At 40.9% G+C, this 21099-nt stretch overlaps 1 protein-coding gene across 2 annotated transcripts in view; it reads left to right on the top strand.

Annotated features, from left to right (window-relative positions):
* Positions 1-21099, top strand: part of EFCAB11 (EF-hand calcium binding domain 11) — a 158099-nt gene that overhangs the window by 21748 nt on the left and 115252 nt on the right. Inside the window, exons 4-6 of one of the 2 annotated variants that reach the window (XM_043556821.1) lie at positions 1281-1382; positions 2272-2362; positions 17608-18098. In XM_043556821.1, coding sequence (XP_043412756.1) covers positions 1281-1382; positions 2272-2362; positions 17608-17704 — 290 coding nt within the window. In that variant the 3' untranslated portion in view covers positions 17705-18098. Of the gene's footprint in view, positions 1-1280; positions 1383-2271; positions 2363-17607; positions 18099-21099 lie in introns of those variants that run through there. The other variant, XM_043556820.1, reaches the window with a different exon arrangement.

The raw sequence follows: 21099 nt of genomic DNA, 5'->3' as shown, positions 1-21099 counted from the left end.
TAATGTCCTCCAGGTCCATCCATGTTGTGGAGAATGGCAAGATCTCATTCATTTTATGACTGAGTAGTATTCCATCGTGTGTGTGTATCACCACATCTTCTTTATCCATTCATCCATCAGTGGAAACTTAGGTTGCTTCCATACCTTGGCTAGTGTAAATAATGCTGCAGCGCACATGAGGATACAGGTATCTTTTCAAATTAGTGTTTTTGTTTTCTTTGGGTAAATACCCAGAAGAGGAATTGCCAGATCATATGGTAGTTCTATTAATTCTTTGAGGAACTGCCATACTGTTTTCCATAGTGTCTGCACCAATTTACATCCTTACCAACATTGCCCGAGGGTTCCCTTAAGAAGACTATTTTCTATGTTGTTGTTGTTGTTGTTGTTGTTTTTTAATAATTGAAACTATTTTAGGAAAGGTACACAGCCCAGTATTACCTCACCATTAAGTGCAAGTTCTTAGAAATTAGCATGTGGTTATTGTACGATTTGGGGCTATTTTTAAAATAGTGATATATTCTGTAATGGAAATTCTGAGTTACTAAAATGAACTGCTCTTTTTATATATTTAGGGCTCAGTTCACTACAATGCTTAAATCCTTGGCTCTACTCTTTAGACCTACTACAAAGATCACATTAGAATTCATTTTAATAGACATTGTAATCACAGTATCCAACCTCGTATGATCATGCTGGGCTCTTTTATTATGAGAATCACAGGAAGCAGAGCCTGAGGCTGCAGACTAGTGGCGGGATGCACCCAAGGCTGCGGATGGTGCCCGGCTCTATTGTTTATGGAACATTCTCTCCACCTTTATCTCTGGCGTGCAATTGGTATTGACTTTTGAGAAGCGACTTCTTCGCCCCGATCTCCCAGTTGGAAAAAGAAAAAACTGCCATAATGACATCTGGCCAGGAAAAAAGGGATCAAAGAACCATAAGGAAAGAAAAATTAGGACGCCTTGTTTAATAAGTAGTTTCGGGCCTGTCTTTCACATCTTGTAGAGGGAAGAGTGTTACGCTTTTTTGAGGTCACCATTCCTTTATTCCCTGGAAAATCTTAGTGAACTCCAACCGTGCCTATCGTTGTTGCTACTGATTGGTAGGGTTGGGTCTGTTTAGCAAAATGTCTTTTCATCCTTATAGATCTTTAGGAATATGCACTGTTCATTAAAACTAACATAAAGTTTGTTCATAATATGTATCACTTTTCATTTATGTTTGTTCTTAAAGAGGAAGATGGTCATCTTTGGCAAATTGTTTTTCCTAACTTCTAGGCCTATCACTTGAGGAGTTTTTAAGTATTGTAAGAAAAAAGAAGGAAGTTCAACTCCATCGGAATGAGATAAGACACATCTTCACAGCTTTTGACAGGCGCTGTAAGTATCTTTAAATCATTTTGATATAAAAAAAATTGCTATTAAGACAACTTGCCATGTACTCTCAGTAAATAAAATAATCAATATACTTGGAAGATTATTTTACTAAATAAAATGATCGATAGACCTGGAAGATTATTTTACTGTATTCATTAGCCATCATCTAGATGTTGGGGCGAATTTCTTTCTCTATCACAGTCTTAAATTCTTGACATTTGCCATGGATAAAATAATATTTACAGTGATGTGATTGTACTTGGAATTTGCCTACTTTGTAATGGGGACAGCAAAAGGGCTGGCCACATGGGGATATAGGTCATGAGCCACCTACAGAGGTATGGGAGATCATTTGGCCTTTTTCCTTTGACTCTTACCTTGACCCACACATGATCGGAGGAATTGTTTTCTCACACTGGTTATGGCCAAGAGAAGTGGCTTCGAACCCCACAGATCACACACAGGATGGAAAGACTCATGGAGTCCAGGGTCAGCGTCTTCGCTGCGATGATGGTTTCCCTCTAAAAATTCATATATTATAATTCTAACACCAAGCAAGAAAATAAATGGATTTCGAAGAATAAATTGTTCTGGCAGTTCACAAAGACTTGAAGCCTAATATGCCATTATTGCACCGTATGTCTGCGGTCCATTCCCTGGCACTTAAAGAATCAGCAAATGATAGGGCTAGAAGTGGCCTGTGAGATCATCTGGGACTGCACAGAAGGGGAGTGTTACCAGATTCTTACATTCTTCCAGTGAGACGGTCTCAGATTACCTTACATTTATTGCTTTTCCCCGAGTAATGAAGTTTTGCGCAAATATGGCGGAGATAACAGTTCCTAGGGTTTATAGAAGTAAGTGAATGTTTTATATTTTGATTTCAAAATAGACCGTGGATATTTAACATTGGAAGATTTCAAGAAAGCATTTAGGCAGGTGGCTCCCAAGTTATCAGAACGGACCATTCTGGAGGTATTCAGGTAAGGCACCACAGTCTTTATGTACACCTACCCCTTGATTTACCATTTGCCTTTGCAAGGTTTCAGTCTTATGGAGAGCACGTATTTATGCAGATTCCCTCCTATCTGTACGCTTCATAGTGGAGTGCTTGCACACCAGGGGTGTGTATAGAGACATTCGTTGGTAAGGGTGGGGGGAGAGTGGAATGTCTTTGTGGATGTATGTATTGACCAATAAAAAAAAAATGAGTCTGTATTAACGTTTAACATGGATGCTGGTGTTCCCCTGTGGTCTATTTCATCAGACACAGGCCCCACCTGGGTCTTGAGTTGTCTCAAGAGGAGAGTGGAGTAGAGGTTGCCTGGTGGCGGCACCCTCGTTCATTTGCTTTCAAAGTTGTTGGTACGCGTTTCCGTTCACACATCCCCGAGAGAGGAGACATCATGGTTATATTATGTCGTTTTTATAGACGTGTCCCGACGATGTAGGCAAGTGGCTTATACGCAGTTTCTGTTAGGAAGCTGCAGAACGAAGTAGTATGAACGGCACAAACGTAGGCTGACGTGACAGGGTGGGAGGGCTGAGCCTTCTCTGGGTCCTTGCGTGAGCTTTCCGTCAACTGTTACCAGGTGCGTTAGTTGGTGGTCCATACTACAGCAAGAGCCAGAAAACCCAGAATCACAAAACTCAAGAAAGACGGGCGGGTACTTCTCCCACATGAACACGGGCAGTCCAGAGCTGACTCGATGGCAATGTAGTCACGAAGGACCCTGGCCCCTTGTCTCTTACTGTTCTGGCTGCCTCATTACCAGGCTTCTCCCCCTTGCTGCAACATGATTGCTTAGATTTCAGCCATCACATCTGAATTCCAGCTAGGTCAGAGGAAAGGGAGCAAAAGATATCCCCTTCCTCTGAAGGCTATCCATTGTTTCTACATATATTCCAATGACCCAAACTTTGTTCCAAGGCCACAGGTAGCTGCAAGAGAGAAGAGACTGAAAAATGTAGTCTTTGCTCTGAGTAGTCATGTGCCCTCTGAGTTTTGGATATAGAGGAAGGAGAGAGGGGATAGTAGGAACATACAGCCAGTGTTCCCATTCAGGATAAAAAAAAAAATTCATGAAATCTGACCAGAAGCCAGCCCTGCTCCATAGGAATTATCAAGCAGGTTGTTTGAAGTAAGGGTCTGTGCTCACTGTCATTAACAGTGACCTGTGTGAAGCTCTTTACAACATTCACAAGTCAGTTATCAAACAAGCTATTGAAGGAGAGCAAAGGAGTTAAAGCCACATGTAGACAGAATGCCATAGGACAGTATTACTTAGTTGATTCTAGAACAACAAGACATTTGAGATTAGTAACATCTTTGGATACGCTTTGTGATGAGATGAGTAATGCGCCTCAATGTATTTCTTTTTTTTTTTTTAATGTTTATTTATTTTTGAGAGAGCGAGACACAGAGTGCAAGTGGGGGAGGGTCAGAGAGAGGGGGAGACACAGAATCCGAAATGGATGCCAGGCTCTGAGCTATCAGCACAGAGCCCGATGCGGGGCTTAAACCCACAAACGGTGAGATCAGACCTGAGCCGAAGTCAGGTGCTTAACCGACTGAGCCACCCAGGTGCCCCAAACCTCAATGTATTTCTACACATGGAACGTAGAATTATTATTTCAGTTTTCTTTTTCAAAAAGACAAGTGCCCACGTTTGCTGACTTTTATGTGTTAAACAGTCTCAGTAGGGGCAACCTCATCCCTCAAGTGTATTTTTGAAAAATACACTCAAATACACTTATCCCTTCCATGTAGAAGTAGAGTTTTAACAATGAGGGACAAACGACTTCTCAAAAGAAATCTGCGCTTCTGGGAGCATATTTTTGAACGTGACTGTTTGGAAATGTGATTCTATTTTAAAACATGATTTGTCACCTATTAAAGCCCTTCACACCCGCATGTTCAATACGTTGGAAACGGAACGTCCTAACCCAGTGGAAAAAAATCTTCTAAAGTTTCAGTGGTTTTAGAACACAATTCCTGAAGAGATAAAAATTGAATAACTTTAGTAAGCTTTCAAGAGCAACTAATATCAGGAGAGATGGACATCAACTAGCTAAATTTCAGTTAGCAATAACAACAAAATAATAATTTTTAAAAAACCCCACAAAACACCCCTAAACCTTTTCCTTATAGGAGGATGGAATTGTAAATCAAGGGACTCAGTGTCATGGTGTCCCTTTCCTGTTTGGGTCCACATATCTTCATGAGGTATCGCTGACAGCCATTAAAACCAGGTATTAAAACAAATTGCTCAATCATAAAAGATTAAACTGAAATGTTCAGAAATAAAGTATATTAAATCACTTCGTTCTTATTAGTATTGTTAACAATTTTACTGACAGCAAAAAAATCATTTGCCACTAATAGTAAATATTTTTATCTTTAATTCTTCAGAATTTCTATATTATGACTTGCAATGTACATGCTATATTAATAGCGCATGTGCATATAACCTGTAAATAACTGTATCACATGCCCACAGATCTTATACTCCCTAGGGTTATGGATCAAAACAGTTTGGAGACTATAGCCAAACAAGACATTTTAGTTAATTGAAAGTGCCCATTTTAAACTCTCATTTTTATTATTTTTTAGCACCATAGACCCTAAACCAGAATAAATGATGCATAATAAGCATTAAAGTTGTAAAACCAAATAAGGAGAGAAAAATAGTTCCTCTAAGTGTAGATTGAAGTACGCCAAAGACCCAGAGATGTCTGTCTTCCACAAAACTCTGTTTCAGTAGTGCCAACAATTTTCTTTTTTTTTTTTTTTAATGTTTGTTTATTTTGAGAGAGGGAGCGCACGTGGGCAGGGTGGGGGTGTGAGGGGAGGGGCAGAGAGGGAGAGAGAGAGGGAGAGAGAGAATTCCAAGCAAGGCTCCATGAGCCTGACCTGGGGCTCAATCTCACAAACCATGAGATCATGACAAGAGACAATATCAAGAGTCAGACGCTTAACCAACTGAGCCACCCAGGTACCCCAACAATTTTCAAAAGTAAGGAAAAAAATCAGCTGCTGAGGCTGTTAGTAGTACAAAATTACATAATATTTCTAAGGTTGGACACTCAGTTTTTGCACACCTGGAGTAGAGTCTGACTTAATTGACCACTGTGAATGGAATTCATTACCCAGGTCCATAGTTACCCAGAAGAAAGCTGATATCCAAAGACACTAGAAGAAGACAGCCAGAGATGGAGAATCCTAATTAGAGTCATCTGTGGTGTGAATAGCTGAAGAAATTGTCATTACCTTCCATTCACTTACTGCCATATTTTTCCTAAAGAAACTTCTAAAGATCAAGAATGGTCTCTTTCGGAAGTAGTTGTCCATATCACACCTTCATTTTTTAAGCCTGACCAACGAACCACAACAATAAAACCAGCCAAACAACCAATTCAAGAAGACAGACTTGGGGCATAAGGCATCAAAGAATCATTTTGGGTTTAATGTTGGATCATTCATTAAAGCGTCATAAGAGCTAAATGAGATACTTGTAGAAGGCTTGTGAATTGCTTTCTAAGTATTCTGGGAATGTTTACATTATTGATTTTATCATGAATAAAAGCAATGTGTTTTCTTTTTAAAAAAAATTTTAATGCTTATTTTTGAGCGAGAGAGGCTCAAACACAAGTGGGAGAGGGGCAGAGAGAGAGGGAGACACAGAATCTAAAGCAGGCTCCAGGCTCCGAGCTGTCAGCACAGAGCCTGACTTGGGGCTCAAACTCATAAACCATGAGATCATGATCTGAGCTGAAGTTGGGTGCTTAACTGACTGAGCCACCCAGGCACCTCAAAAGCAATGTGATTTTTAAAAATACATATTGTCAGGGTTTATAACACTCACATTTTTAATGGGTATATATAGTATAACATTTATGATTAGCAGTCATAATCTCTTGTTTTAGTCTTAATTCTACAGTTATGTGGATTCAAAGCTCACCTCCACACCTTGTGCCATAGTTTATGCTTAGCTGAAGTCTGTCCTCTAGTAGGGATCATGAGAACTGTATTCTCTGGTGTCTTTCGTGTTTCAAAATGTTGATATCTGGGCTATCTTTGCCCTTAAATAAAAATACATAGTGGATTGAACATTAGCATTTTTGAGTCACTTTCTTTTTCTTTGAGAATGCTGATTATGCTTACGTTGGAAGTCCTTTTAATTTTTTTTTTAATTTTTTTTTTAACATTTATCTATGTGTGAGAGACAGAGAGAGACAGAGCATGAGTGAGGGAGGGGCAGAGAGAGAGGCAGACACAGAATCTGAAGCAGGCTCCAGGCTCTGAGCTGTCAGCACAGAGCCTGATGCAGACAGAGCTCAATCTCACGAACCGTGAGATCATGACCCAAGCCGAAGTCAGATACTTAACCTAGTGAGCCACCTAGGCACCCCAGAAGTCCTTTTAATTTTCTATTAGTGTCTCTTTCATTGGCTTGTTTTGCTCACTATATCTCATCACATATTTTCAGCAAAGTCTATTCTTTGTGCTGTGATCAATGTGGCTTTTCTTTTTTCTCTGCTATGGTTTTATTTTTCTTTTATATTTCTTTCTTAAGTTATATACACTGATGTTTAATTTCCTTTTGTTATTTTGCTGTATCATAATGTTTTATAGTATCTTCCCTAAGCCTTTCTATACATACTTTCAATTCTTGTTTTACAGAGGTGTTTGTTTTATTAGGGGAAGCAATGGTTTTTGAGCTTTTATTTTTATTTTTTCAAAATGTATTTATTTTGAGAGAGACAGAGAGAGTGAGTGGGGGAGGGGCAGAGAGAGAGAGGGAGAGAGATAATTCCAAACAGGCTCCACACTGTCAGCACAGAGCCCACTGCAGGGTTTGAACTCAAGAACTGTGAGATCATGACCTTAGCTAAAACCAAGAGTCGGACACTTAATGAACTGAGCCACCCAGGCACCCTGAGATTTTATTTTTAATTAGTGATTGCTTGGGGGCTGCTAAGTATAGCTTTTTTCACATAAATTAAAGAAACAAGTTTTCTACCACGGAAAGGGTTTTGAAGAACAAATTGCTGCTTAAACCAAGAGATGATACATTACACAAAAAACAAAGACAAAAATTGGTACTAGTTTAGCTTATCTCTAAAGATATCATAAAATGTTTAATATATGGATTTCAAAACTTGAGAATCCTTTCAGGATTTGAAACTTTGCTTCCCACTTAGGACTGATAATCATGATTTGTGTACTAAAATAACTAAGGCTATATCAGAGGTGTTGTTTCATTATTCAGAAGTTCTTAGGGAATTCTTTTTTTGAAGAACTTTTTTTTTCTTTTTCCCTACCCACTACAAATGGCAGAAGAGTTTGAGAACTGTGGGTAGTATTGTTGGTGCAGTGGAATGAATGTGAGATAATAGGCTGTTTCTAGCACTAAAAGGTTAAAACAAAAAATACCTTTTGTCTTTAATACTGCTGGAACTTAGAGAAGATTTTATAGTGGTGGTGTTTTTGTTGTCGTGGTTGTTGTTGTTGTTGTTGTTTTTAACATTCAGTGATCTTCAGTGCCTCTAACAGGTAGGATTAAAGCTATTTAACCTGGCTCTCCAAAATCTGATTCCTTTTCAAACTCCTCTTTCATTAGCCCCAAATTCCTGTGTTTCCCTTGGCGTAATGCTTGTTCCTTTGAATGTGTGATGTGTATTTGAACTTCATTCTGTTTCCCCTATTGGCAATGCCTTTCTGTACTTCCAACCTGCCCAGATTAGACCTATCTTTCAAGGTCCTGCTCAATAAAAGTTTCTTTTTCTTTTTTTTTTTCTTTTTTTTTAAAAATTTTTTTTCAACGTTTTTTTAATTTATTTTTGGGACAGAGAGAGACAGAGCATGAACGGGCAAGGGGCAGAGAGAGAGGGAGACACAGAATCGGAAACAGGCTCCAGGCTCTGAGCCATCAGCCCAGAGCCTGACGCGGGGCTCGAACTCACAGACCTGCGAGATCGTGACCTGGCTGAAGTCGGACGCTTAACCGACTGCGCCACCCAGGCGCCCCTCTTTTTCTTAATATTGAATATTCTTGTCTCCTCTCACTGAATTTTGGTACTATTTATGGTTGTATATTTTTTCACTTACTTAATAAACAAAATGCAGCATTTAGGATTATCTTCATAAGATACTGCAAACTCTTTGAGTTTATGAGCTTATCCGTAACCCGCTGGCTCCAGCATGTTGCCTCATGCGTTGTAGTTACTTAATAAATAATTGTTGGTTCATTGTCACTCCGAATATCCAGTGACAGTGAAATTCTCACTTGCGTTTTTTTTTTTTTTTAATGGTTTAATTTACTTCTTCTAAACTAGGAAAAAGTACTTTAAAATGCAATCAGGAGCTTTGTAACCACATGTGGCTTTGCCTTCCATTTTTCTCTTTTTGCATGTGGTTTTCACAAATTAATCTCTGATGGCCTCTCTTTGCTTTATATTGTGGTCGCTTGCAAGTCACAATTTAGCCTCAGCTGTTATCAAGGAGCTGGCTTAATGTTCTTTCCTGACTTTGCCTGCCATCAGCACCCTGTGATACTTCTGGCAGGCATTTTTCTCTGCATGGGTATATTTGCTCCTCCATGCCTAGGAGCCTTCTCCATCTCATTGTAAGCACTGAGATTTGCACTTTCCCACCACCTGTCAATTGGCGAAAAGCTCTGGGAAGCTTCTGCTTTCCAGCCATGAAATGAAATGTGGATGTGCAGAAGGCCCACTTCCTGACCCACTGTCTCAGGTTCTGAGTGTGCAGGCAGATTGCCAGACACTAATGTCATGTTGGAAATATCGAAGCTCCAAGAGGCTCTCTAATCATGACCGGAGACATTTAAAGTTATATCTGATCATTTTGGTGTAAGAATCCCGTTCTTCATGTTACGTGGGAAGGTCAAAAAACAAAGAACATCTAACTCTCCTCTTCTGGTTATTAAACAATGGTCGACAATAAGAGCATCACGACTCGTTGATTAATATGTTTTCAATGTCAAAGTTTCAGTGGGAGTAGGGGATTAGGAGGGACGGCTATCCTCTTGGCAGAAAAATCAGATATGTCTCCTATCGTGGCCATTATAGAGGGAAGGGTTGTCACGAACTTGGGTAAAATAGACTAACAGACAGTTCTGTTATGCTAAGTGGAAGAGAGTCTTACAGAGCCCAGGGCCCAAAAGGAAAGTCATTGAAGATAGCATTTCTTTTCCAATTTATTTGCATCTCTTTTGAAGTAATATTCCTATATTCTTTAGCTTTCTATAATTCCTTTCTGCCGATAGCACACTTGTTGCATAGCATTTTCTTGGACAAGAAAAAATTTCTCAGTCATTATTTTGTGCATCAGAACAATTCTCTTCTAACTGTAGTCATGTGACCTCAACAAGAGCACCGTTCTTATAGTGAGTACCTACTGGCATGAATGTGATTATTGGCCCAGCAGTATCTACATGCTTCTGTGCCTAGAAAAGTATTAAAAAAGCCTAGAAATCATATGTCATTTTTTCGTAACCATGCATAGATAGTCATTACCAGCTATACCTATGTAAGTATAATGACCAAAGAAGTAGACTCACTGAGTTGCCAATTTTTATTTTACAAATGTTCCTACCTTCTCGGCAATGGTAATGCCTGAATTTTTATTTCACTCTTTGGTTTCAAAATCTTATTGTCAGAGATTTCCTTTTCTGATGATCCTTGTGCATATGGCTCCTGAGTGGACAGTATTAATGTGTGTGAGCTTTTCAGGCTGACCTCAGGATTTCCCCTCTCTGGGGATTTCACATGTAAAATATTGAATACAACTACTTAAAAAATCCAGCTATGGGAATAGATTCGAATCATTTTAAGAAAATCCCAGCTTTTCTGAGGGCTTTTAATTGATTTTTGTACCATGGAGAAAAATTATCTCCTTGGGGATCGAGTGCGGGCTTGGGGCATTTTCTTGAGTGGACACCATGCACCAAGGGCGGCCGGTGACCTGGCTGGAGACGGTGAATATAAATCAACATCAGCCTGGGGGGCCTGGTGGTAAGACAGGAGTCCATGTCCGTATCTGAAGCGCTGGCCAATCAAACAAAAGGTGGTGAGTTGGGGAAAAGACTTCTTTTTTTTTTTTTTTTTTTTTTTAATTTTTAAAAAAAAAATTTTTTTTTTTTTCAACGTTTATTTATTTTTGGGACAGAGAGAGACAGAGCATGAATGGGGGAGGGGCAGAGAGAGAGGGAGACACAGAATCGGAAACAGGCTCCAGGCTCTGAGCCATCAGCCCAGAGCCCGACGCGGGGCTCGAACTCCCGGACCGCGAGATCGTGACCCGGCTGAAGTCGGACGCCTAACCGACTGCGCCACCCAGGCGCCCCGGGGAAAAGACTTCTATCCTTGCATTTGCAGATTGTCCGTTTCCCAGTATTTTAGAACTGGTGCCACAGGAATCGAAGCTCAGAATCTGGACAGGATACAGGTAGAGAAGAGCGATGGCCTCATTACGTAGATTTTCAAATAGAACATGCTATCTTGGTTTCTTTAGTTAAGCTAACTTCGTTTATGTTATCAAGGATATAGTATTTGATTGGAAGGAATATTTAATCCCTCTTACATTTCAGATATCCAGATTTTGCAGTCCTGTTTCACGTTAAACCCACCCAGATGCAAATTGTACTCACCTTCACAGCCCAGCTGTTAAGGGGGCACCGGGGTGGCTCGGACGGTTAAGCGTCGGGCTCTTGACTTCAGCTCAGGTCATGATCTTACGGTTCATGCATTCGAGCCTTGTGTCGGGCTCTGTGCTGGCCGTGTGGAGCCTGCTTCGGATTCTTTCTCTCCTTCTCTCTCTGTCCCTCCCCTGCTCACATGCTGTGTCTCTCTTTCTCTCAAAATAACTAAATTAAAATAAAGTTCTTATCCTGAAAGTTGGCCCTACCCTACCCACCACCTTCCAACCCCCAAAAGGAAATTGTCTTCACCTTCTGCTTTAAACTTCTAATCTGTCATAAATATCTTTCTCCTTTATGCTTATTCATAGTTAATTTGGATACCTATAATCCAGTATTAGGGCACGAGCTTAATGTGAGCAGGCACAGAAAAGTGTTCACTATCACGCTAGAGACAGCACAGCGCAGTTTCGTACATGTTGAACAGATGACTCCGTTTTATGTAAATGATGGCTTATGTAGCGAATGGGCTTTCTATTCTCTATGTTTTTTGCTTTGCTCTCTAAATGCTATACCCAGCGCCATATTAAGGTCACGTTGAGCAGTGAGCCCCAGGGCCGGGGAGCAGGAAGACTTGAGTTCTGGTCCCAGTTCTGCCACAAATCACCGCACCTCTCTGGCCTGCACTCCCCTCATCTCAGAAATGAGGGTGTTGTGTTATATTATCTGGCAGGCTTCTTCTAGTCCCAGAACCCGCTGGTGGGGTCATCTATCATGGAGAGTGGCATGGCAGTCTCCTTTATTTTCTCTGTGTATCACAGATATTATTCAGAAGCGACCGCCGCCTGAATACAGATGTGGTCTGTCAATGTGACAAAGACTGCTCTCAAGAGGAAATTACTGGGTTTGACAGCTATCCGACCCTGGGTTTGGTTTTTGAGGTGTCACTATAACAAGTGTTATGGCCGACGTATCTAATTCCTCATCTACATATATGGTCGAATACGCTGTTCCTGCTGTAATAGCATGAGGGCTATTTTTCTTTTACTCCAGCTGTCACATAAGATACTGCTGCCATGGTTTCTTTCTTATGACCAAATGTTGCTAACCCTTTCAGTCATCCCTGAAGTTATTAATAGCCACACATCATGAATGTATTCATGCCATTTTCCTTTATAGAAAGAGGAATCCATTTCTTAGGCTTTTCTTTTGTAGTCGAGAGCTAACTTCTGGCTAAAACAATCCTAATGATACCGTGTGTTGTATTAGTAAAATAAGAAAAGCTCGTATTTAATAAAATAAATTTATATTTTACGTGAGATACTTAATATTATTTTAAGATGCGGAAAAAATAGGCTCAGGATTAGGAGTTCCACTTAAGAGTTCTGATTGTCCTTCTTATCTATCTCCTACAATGAAATTAAAATTTTCAGTACTGTGTTTTTACTGTGACATCAGGACCGGTGATTTGCCACCTCACGTCTAGCCATCTTGTCTGCGTGCCTCCTACCCAGTCCTCCTCTATCAGGCTACCTTGAATAGACACACACTTGCCATTTAAAGAGCCTTCCAGTGACCAGCAGCATCAGCACCAAGGAGCTTATTAGCAACGCCTAATCTCAGGCCCCACTCCAAACCTACTGAGCCAAATGTGTTTACTTTAACGTGATCCCTGAGTGATAGACACGCACGTTCACGTTGGAAAATCACTGGTTTACCCTTCCAGTTACATTTTGCATGAGGAAGGTTAGCGTTACTTTTTCTTTTTTTAGCATTATTTTTTAATTTTACTTTTTGAATTCAGTAGTTTTTCATTGCCTGCCAGCTAACCCCTAGAGTCCTTGGCCTGTCATGCAAAGCCCCTACACGCACACACACACAGAGGCCTTGTGTGCCTTCTTAGCGTGTCTCCCATCGTTTTCTCAAATCAGAAATTCTCCACCATTCCGATCTGCCTGCCATGTACTGATTTTATCATTTCTCTTCTGGCATTTTTGCTGTTGCCAGGTTCACTGCCCTCTCTGCTCTGACTCCCTCATCCACATGCCTGAATGGCACCCATTCCTTAGAGCTTAGCTGAACTCTGTCTTCTATGTAGCCTTCCCTGATCACTCCAGCCCAGAAAGTTTCTTTACCTTCCTTAGAACTCCTGTAGCATTAAGGTATCTAATAATAGTAAGCACGATAATACTAGCCACTAACACTTACTGAGTATTTACTGTGTACCAGGCACTGTGTTGAATGAATCCCTGCAGGATCCTCATGGGTTAGGCCCTATCTGTCCTCATTTTATGGAGGGAAAAGTTTGGAGAGGTCACAGACTTGGTCAAAGTCACCAGCTGGTGAGTAATGGATCCGAGACTCAAACTCAGGCAGGTTAACTACCAAGCTTGTGCTGTTACTCACTGTTATATTCCCTTCTCTCTTCTTTTAGTGGTATAATCGCCCTGAGGACAGGAGCCATGCCTTTTATCCCCACAATACTGAGCATAAACATGAGGAAGCAAGGCACACCTGCTCTGCCCAGAAATGCTCTTGTTAAATCAGTTGCATGATGAAATAGCTTTTCTCTGTTCATATGAATTGGTTTGGTTTGGATTGTTATACTTGAGACTTCATTGGGTTATCTGCACTATAAACAAAAGGAATCCTTGACAAAATATACAAAAGGAAGCTGATGTAGTGTTTTATCACATGAAACCGGAGCATTCATCCCAGTTCGGGTTGCTTTGGTAGGAACCCATGTGTTACGCATTTTGCCTTGGGAATTACATCATAATAGTGTTTTGCCAAATAAGCTGTGAAAGCAAAAAAAAAAAAAAATTCTTTTAATGACATATGGGTTTTTATCATTTTAACTGGGGTGGGGGTGCTAATCCAAATCCATGATTGTCTCTTGGTAAGGTAGGATTCTGCTCTGGTTCACTCGGAAGACCTTTCTCATCAGTAGCTGTGAGTTCAGCATTGTGTTTTATCATTTCTGGCTTGACCACATTATCTGCTTGGCTGCAATCTGCTGCTAGAGACAATCAGGGTGAAGTAGTAATTAAATGCACCATGGACTTCGCGTGGCGCCTCTTAGTTCCTGTTCTTTCCCTCGCCTCTGCCTGTCCCAGTGCCTAAGTTGACCCCGGGAGAGGCAGAGTAGGCCCTAATACGGATAAAACTTTACCTTTTTAAAAAATTGAAGTGGGGCGCCTGGGTGGCGCAGTCGGTTAAGCGTCCGACTTCAGCCAGGTCACTATCTCGCGGTCCGTGAGTTCGCGCCCCGCGTCAGGCTCTGGGCTGATGGCTCAGAGCCTGGAGCCTGTTTCCGATTCTGTGTCTCCCTCTCTCTCTGCCCCTCCCCCGTTCATGCTCTGTCTCTCTCTGTCCCAAAAATAAATAAACGTTGAAAAAAAAATTTTTTTTTTAAATAAAAAATAAAAAAAAAAATTGAAGTGTGGGGTGCCTGGGTGGCTCAGTCGGTTGAGCGTCCGACTTCAGCTCAGGTCACGATCTCGCGGTCCATGAGTTCGAGCCCCGCGTCGGGCTCTGGGCTGATGGCTCGGAGCCTGGAGCCTGCTTCGGATTCTGTGTCTCCCTCTCTCTCTGCCCCTCCCCCGTTCATGCTGTGTCTCTCTCTGTCTCAAAAATAAATAAACGTAAAATAAATAAATAAATAAATAAATAAAATAAAAATAAATAAATAAATAATTGAAGTGTAATTAACATACAGTGTTAGATTAGTTTCAGGTATACAATCTGATTCAGCAATTCTATACGTTACTAGGTGCTCATCATGAAAACATACTCTTAATCCCCTTTGTCTATTTCACCCATCTCCCCACTCGCCTCCCCTGTGGTAGCCACTAGTTTGTTCTTTGTGTTTGAGTATCCAACTCTTGATTTTGGCTCAGGTCATGATACTAGGATGGAGAGATACAGCCCCACGTCAGGCTCTGCACTGAGCGCGGAGCCCGCTTGAGATTCTGTCTGTCCCTCTGCCCCTCTACCCCGATCACACTCTATCTTAAAAAAAAAAAAAAAAAGAGAGAGAGAGTCTATTTGTCTCTTTTTTTCTTTGTTTCTGAAGTCGCATGTTGAGTGAAATCATATGGTATTTGTCTTTCTCTGACTGACTTAGCATTATACTGTCTAGATCCATCCATGTTGTTGCAATGGCAAGATCTCATTCTTTTTTTTATGGCTGAGTAATGTTCCATTGTACGTGTATACCGCATCTTTTTTTTTTTTAATTTAAATTTTAGTTAACATGCAGTGCAGTATTGGTTTCAGGAGTAGAATTCTGTGGTTCATCACTTACGTACAACACCCAGTGCTCATCATAATAAGTGCCCTCCTTAGTACCCATCACCCATCCAGCCCGTTTCCCATCCTACCTCCGTCCATCAACCCTCATTTTGTTTTCTATCACTAAGACTGTGTTATGGTTTGTTCCCCCACCCCTTTTTTGTCCCCCTCCCATATGTTCATCTGTTGTGTTTCTTAAATTCTACATGAGTGAAATCATATGGTATTTGTCATTCTCTGAATGACTTACTTAGCATAATACACTCTAGCTCCATCCACATCATTGCAAATGGCAAGGTTTCATTCTTTTTGATGGCTAATATTCCATCAAGTATATCGACCACATCTTTATCCATTCATCATTCGATGGACACGTGGGTTCCCTCCATAGTTTGGCTATTGTAGATAATGATGCTATAAAATTTGGGGTGCATGTATTCGAATCTGTATTATTGTATCCTTTGTATAAATACCTAACGGTGCAATTGCTGGGTCAGAGGGTAGTTCTATTTTTCGTCTTTTGAGGAAACTCCATCCTGTTCTCCAGAGCAATTGCACAGTTTGCATTCCTGCCGACAGTGCAGTAGGGTTCCCCTTTCTCTGCATCCTCACCAACACGTGTTGTTTCTTGTGTTGTTAATCCTGACAGGTGTGAGGTAGTATCTCACTATGGTTTTGATTTGTGTTTCCCTGATGCTGAGTGATGTTGAGCCTCTTTTCATGTGTCTGTTCATGTAGCTTGAAACCCAGAATTGTGATGCCTCTGGTTTTGTTTTTCTTTTTCAGGATTGCTTTGGCTATTCGGTGCCTTCTCTGGGTCCATACAAGTTTTAGGATTGTTTGTTCTAGCCCTGTGAAAAATGGTGGTGGTATTTTGATGGGGATTTGCATTAAACGTGTAGATTACACTGGGTAGTATAGACATTTTAACAACGTGTGTTCTTCCATGAGCATGGAATGCTTTTCCGTTTCTTTGTGTCCTCAGTTTCTTCCATAAGAGTTTGATAGTTTTCAGAGTACAGATCATTTACCTCTTTAGTTAGGTTTATTTCTAGGTATTTTGCTGTTTTACACCCCATTTTCTTTCATCTATGAAGTTGGGTTGCTTCCATATCTTGGCTATTGTTCATAGTGCTTCAGTAAAATAGGGGCGCATATATCTTCTGGAATTAGTGTTTTTGTTTTTGTGGGGAAAATACCCAGTGGTGGAATTACTGGGTCATATGGTAATTCTATTTTTAACTTTTCAAGGAACCTCCATACTGTTTTCTGCAGTGGCTGCACCAATTTGTGTTTCCACTGACAGTGTACAAGCGTTCTTTTTTCTCCACATCCTCGCCGACACTTGTTATTTCTTGTGTTTTTGATTTTACCATCCTGACAGGTGTGGTTTTGATTTGCATTTCCCTGTTGATGAGTCACGTTGAGCATCCTTTTATGTGTCTGTTGGCCATCTGTATGTCTTCTTTGGAAAAAGGTCTATTCAGATAACCTTTACTTTTCCCAGTCCTCTCTCCTGCTTATCACTCACCTCGACCCCCACCCTCGTCTATGGAACTTAGGATTTTAGGATCCCAGAACTAGTTACTGGTGGCTGAACATGGCTGTTGGAATCTTGGGCTGGACCCCATCATTCTTTCTCCCCCAGTGTATCTGCATTTTCCGCCTCAGTTGTTTTTGGCTGCAACTAAGCCCCCGGAATGTTTAACACCACTTTCCCCTCCTTATCTTCACTTGTAGTCTAGCCTCAGGCTGAGCCTCTGTGGAGGGGGCTTTGGTTTTGACCTGCCCACAGCCCGGTATTGCAGAACCCGTGCTCTCAAGTGGCCTTAGGTAGTTAGTTGGACCTGCTCCTTGCCAGTCTGTGACCCGGAGCGAGCTGACCATTTGTCTTCTTTGTCCAATGCTTCCACCCCCTCCCCCAAACACACCATGGTACGTTTCCCTCTCCCTCTCCCATCCAGAGTAATGTCTGTGAACTCTATGTCCACCTTCCTGGATCCCGGTTCTTAGATCCCCTGCTGCCTGCTTTGGTCCTCTGATGGCCAATCCCAGAATGGGACCACATTCTCAGTTCAGGCAGAAACTGCTGTACCTACTTGACCACAGTGTTTGGCACACTTCTGTACACAGTTTCGCAGCCCTGGTCCTGTGTAATTCCAGAATGCTTTCCTTTCCATGCTCAGGTTTGGCGTTGCTGTCACTCGAAGTCATATCCTGCCCTTATTAGCATCCAGGAGAACTTGGTCTCATCTGTCTTTGATTTCCCGTTTCAGGGATAGCAAATTGTTGGCAGGAGAGTCAGCATCTTCTCCTGGACCCACGGCCTGTACTCATCTGAGGGGCCTCAGAACTTTTGGCATCACACCCTAAGCCAGTTCCTCAGCATTGTCACACACGATCAGATCAACTTGCTCTCTGTCATCGTTGTACCAAAACTTTCCTTCTGCTCTGCAGGTGAGCTTGCCTTTCTGCTTCATGGACAGGGCCGTGGCCTCTGCCCGGGTTATGTCTCCTGCCTCCTCTTTGCCCCCAAAGCTCTCAATTTGCTTTCAATTCTAGTTGTAAGGAAGAGGATCTCTTCTGTTTTTCTAATCTCTCTGTTTTTCTGATCTCTTTTTCTAATTCCCCTCCTTTGTTCTGATCTCACCCCCTCCCCTTTTTCTGATCTAAGACCTTTCTCCATCCGCCATTCCCTCTCCTGTGTGTATAACTTCCATAGCTGTCTGCACACATACTCTAATCCCCCAGCCTAGAAAGCTGCCCCCACCACCTAAGTCCCTCCAGGTAGCTCCCCCTGTTCTTTTTCTCAGGTTTCATTCTTGTCAGCCTCTCAGGGTGTTGAGCATCTTGCCAGGGAACCCTGTCCTTGATGCTCAGACCCCCTCAGCTTTCCTGGCCTGTATCCGTCCATTCTCCCGTTCATTAAACACCTGCTAGAGTCATCTTCCTGAATCCGTGCAGTGATCCCACACATCACCTCTTTCTCATACCCATTCTACAGATAAAGCTGAGGCCCTTTATTGCTAATTTCAAGCCATACTGGACCTAATTCTCAATTATTTTATCTTTTGGTTAAAGAAGAAAACTGATGGGGTGCCTGGGTGGCTTAGTCGGTGAAGCATCCAACTTCAGCTCAGGTCATGATCTCACAGCCCATGGGTTCGAGCCCCGCATCAGGCTCTGTGCTGACAGTTTGGAACCTGGCGCCTGCTTCAGATTCTGTGTCTCCCTCTCTCTCTCTCTTCCCCTCCCCCTCTCATGCTCTGTGTGTGTGTGTGTGTGTGTGTGTGTGTGTGTCAAACATAAACAAACATTAAAAAAATTTAAAGAAGAAAACTAACATGGGAAACTCACAAATAATAAAAACATTTTATTTGATGGCACTCATGTTGCTGGTACTTGTTAATGGTCATGTGTTTTTCTTACACCTCAAATTTATATCTTTTGATTTAAGAATACCACTGCCTGATAATGGTAGAGTAGGCTGAATTTGCAGTTAAAATAAAATATCTGAACACACTTAGCCTTTAGTATCATTCAGGAATTATGTTAAAGAACCTATGTAGGAACAAAAATAGAAGTTACAAAATGTATTTCTCAACCCAAGTCAATATTATTGTTGAGGTTTCTTGTAGCCCATTCATGACTTCAAATAGAAATCTTCTCTGCCTTGGAGATGACATGGCAAGGCTCCAACCCAAGGAGAGGAGAGGAGAGGGCCATAGAAAAATCACACTCTCACTCCCTTTTTGCAGAAATTTAACTGTGTTTGATGGAGTATTCAATGAATACATGAACGAATGAATGAACGAGAAAACAAGTGAGCGAAGGAATAGAATGAAATTGATCAAAGTTTGCATCTTCAAATTATGTGTTAAATTGGGTACAGCATCAGGGGCACCTGGCTGGCTCAGCTGGTGGCACCTGCGACTCTTGATCTCAGGGTCATGAGTTTGAGCCCCATGTTGGGTGTAGAGATGACTTAAAAAAATTGGGTAGAGCATCTGCTGGTCCTTAGTTTTATCTGAGATTATTACACATTGTCTACTGGGCTTTCAATTGCAGATTTAGACTCAGAGAGTTTAAAAAATATGAACTTGACCACACATTTGTATGGAACTGCTATCATCATAAAATTATTACAGTAGTTTCAGACTCTATCATAAAGCTTTTAGTAGAACTCTACCATCAGAGTGAGATTTGATTAATTGGACGGAACCTTCTTTTTCTTTCTCTCTTGTGCATTGCCTTGTAGAGTAGTAGAAAAGTTTCTGTAGTGACCAAATTTGTTACAGTATTGGTGCCATTCATTCTGCAGGTTAGAAGTTGGTCCTGACGACAAGCTGCTGGATGTACTTTTCATGGACAAATTGGTTGTTTGGGGGAAATCACCAGACTTAGTTCTTCAGGAATATTTATTTTCACTGACTGATTTCATTGTATGGAGATCAGATTTGAACCCTAAGGGCTTAGTTGTGCTCTCTTTGTACTGTTATTCATTGCTAGATGTGGTTCAGTTAAACAGGAAGGAAAGATAAATGGAAAGATAGTGGTGTATATATATGCATGTCAGATGCAAATCAGGAATCTTGGTGGAAAACTCAAAAGTTTTTATTTTATTTTTTTAATAATTTTTTAAAAATGTTTGTTTTTGAGAGAGAGCACAAACAGGATTGGGGCACAGAGAAAGGGAAACATAGAATCTGAAGCAGGCTCTGGGCTCTGAGCTGTCAGCAGAAAGCCCAACACGGGGCTCAAACCCATGAGCCATAAGAACATGACCTGAGCCAAAGTTGGATGCTTAACTGACTGACCACCCAGGTTCCCCTAAACTCAAAATTTTTAAAAGTGAAATTACCTCCTCAATCATTTTTATTCCCAATTAAATTAGTGTTTGATATAAACACTATAGGCTAGTGTAGTATTCAGGACCATTTAGTTTCCTCTCTCTTTTAGTTTCAGATTTTCATTGTAGTTCTTAGTCTTTGTGTTTTGAGGGTGCGATTACGGTGTAAGAAATCAAATTAGTGTTAGTGGGTAGATTCAGTTTTCCCTAATGACTTACTAACCACAATATATCTCCTTCTTATGTAAAAAAGCCAAAGCGGATTACTACTTATTTGACTGACAAGGAAAGGCATTTCTAATTTTATTTAGAAGCTGAAGTAAATTACTTTACCACAAATTAAATGTGAAATAAACATATGATCCTCTCTTAATGAACAAAGCAGGTTGAGAACCAAACAAGTTTGTAGTAGATCTCTTTAGCCAGCTGGTGGTGCTAAAAACTCTGATAAGAAACTAATTGGAAAGAGAGGAGGTTAATCTGGAGCCTTCCTTAATAAATGTTATGTTATTAGTTTTTGAAAAATTAGTACCACAAGTCTATGTATTAGTACCAAAGTATTACATCTTCTAAGCTTAGGAAGCAACCCAAATCTCTTGGATAGACAGCAGGATACATTTCTAGTAAACTCTTGTAAAAATGTCATTGGCTCCCACAGTATTCACATATTGGAAATTACGTGGTTGTGTAACATCTGGCTTCATCCTGGAAATAGCCTTTAGCCTGTTGTCTAGGGAATTGAAGTATGGACAATAATGCATGTCTGAGAAGCATACCTGGTTCTTCTTATGATCCAAATTTAGACTTGAGAAATATTGATTACTACTTTTTACCCTTAACATGCTTCTTAGGGCTAGGTTTTTTGCTTAGCTCTTTTTAACCCCTTGTTTTTTTAATGCCAAAGAAGTCCAGTAGAGCG

Source organism: Prionailurus bengalensis, chromosome B3 (genome assembly GCF_016509475.1).
Source record: "Prionailurus bengalensis isolate Pbe53 chromosome B3, Fcat_Pben_1.1_paternal_pri, whole genome shotgun sequence".
In the NCBI taxonomy this organism is placed as follows: Eukaryota; Metazoa; Chordata; class Mammalia; order Carnivora; family Felidae; genus Prionailurus; species Prionailurus bengalensis.
The sequence above is the reverse complement of the archived record's forward strand: the minus strand, read 5'-3'. Positions and strand labels throughout refer to the sequence as shown.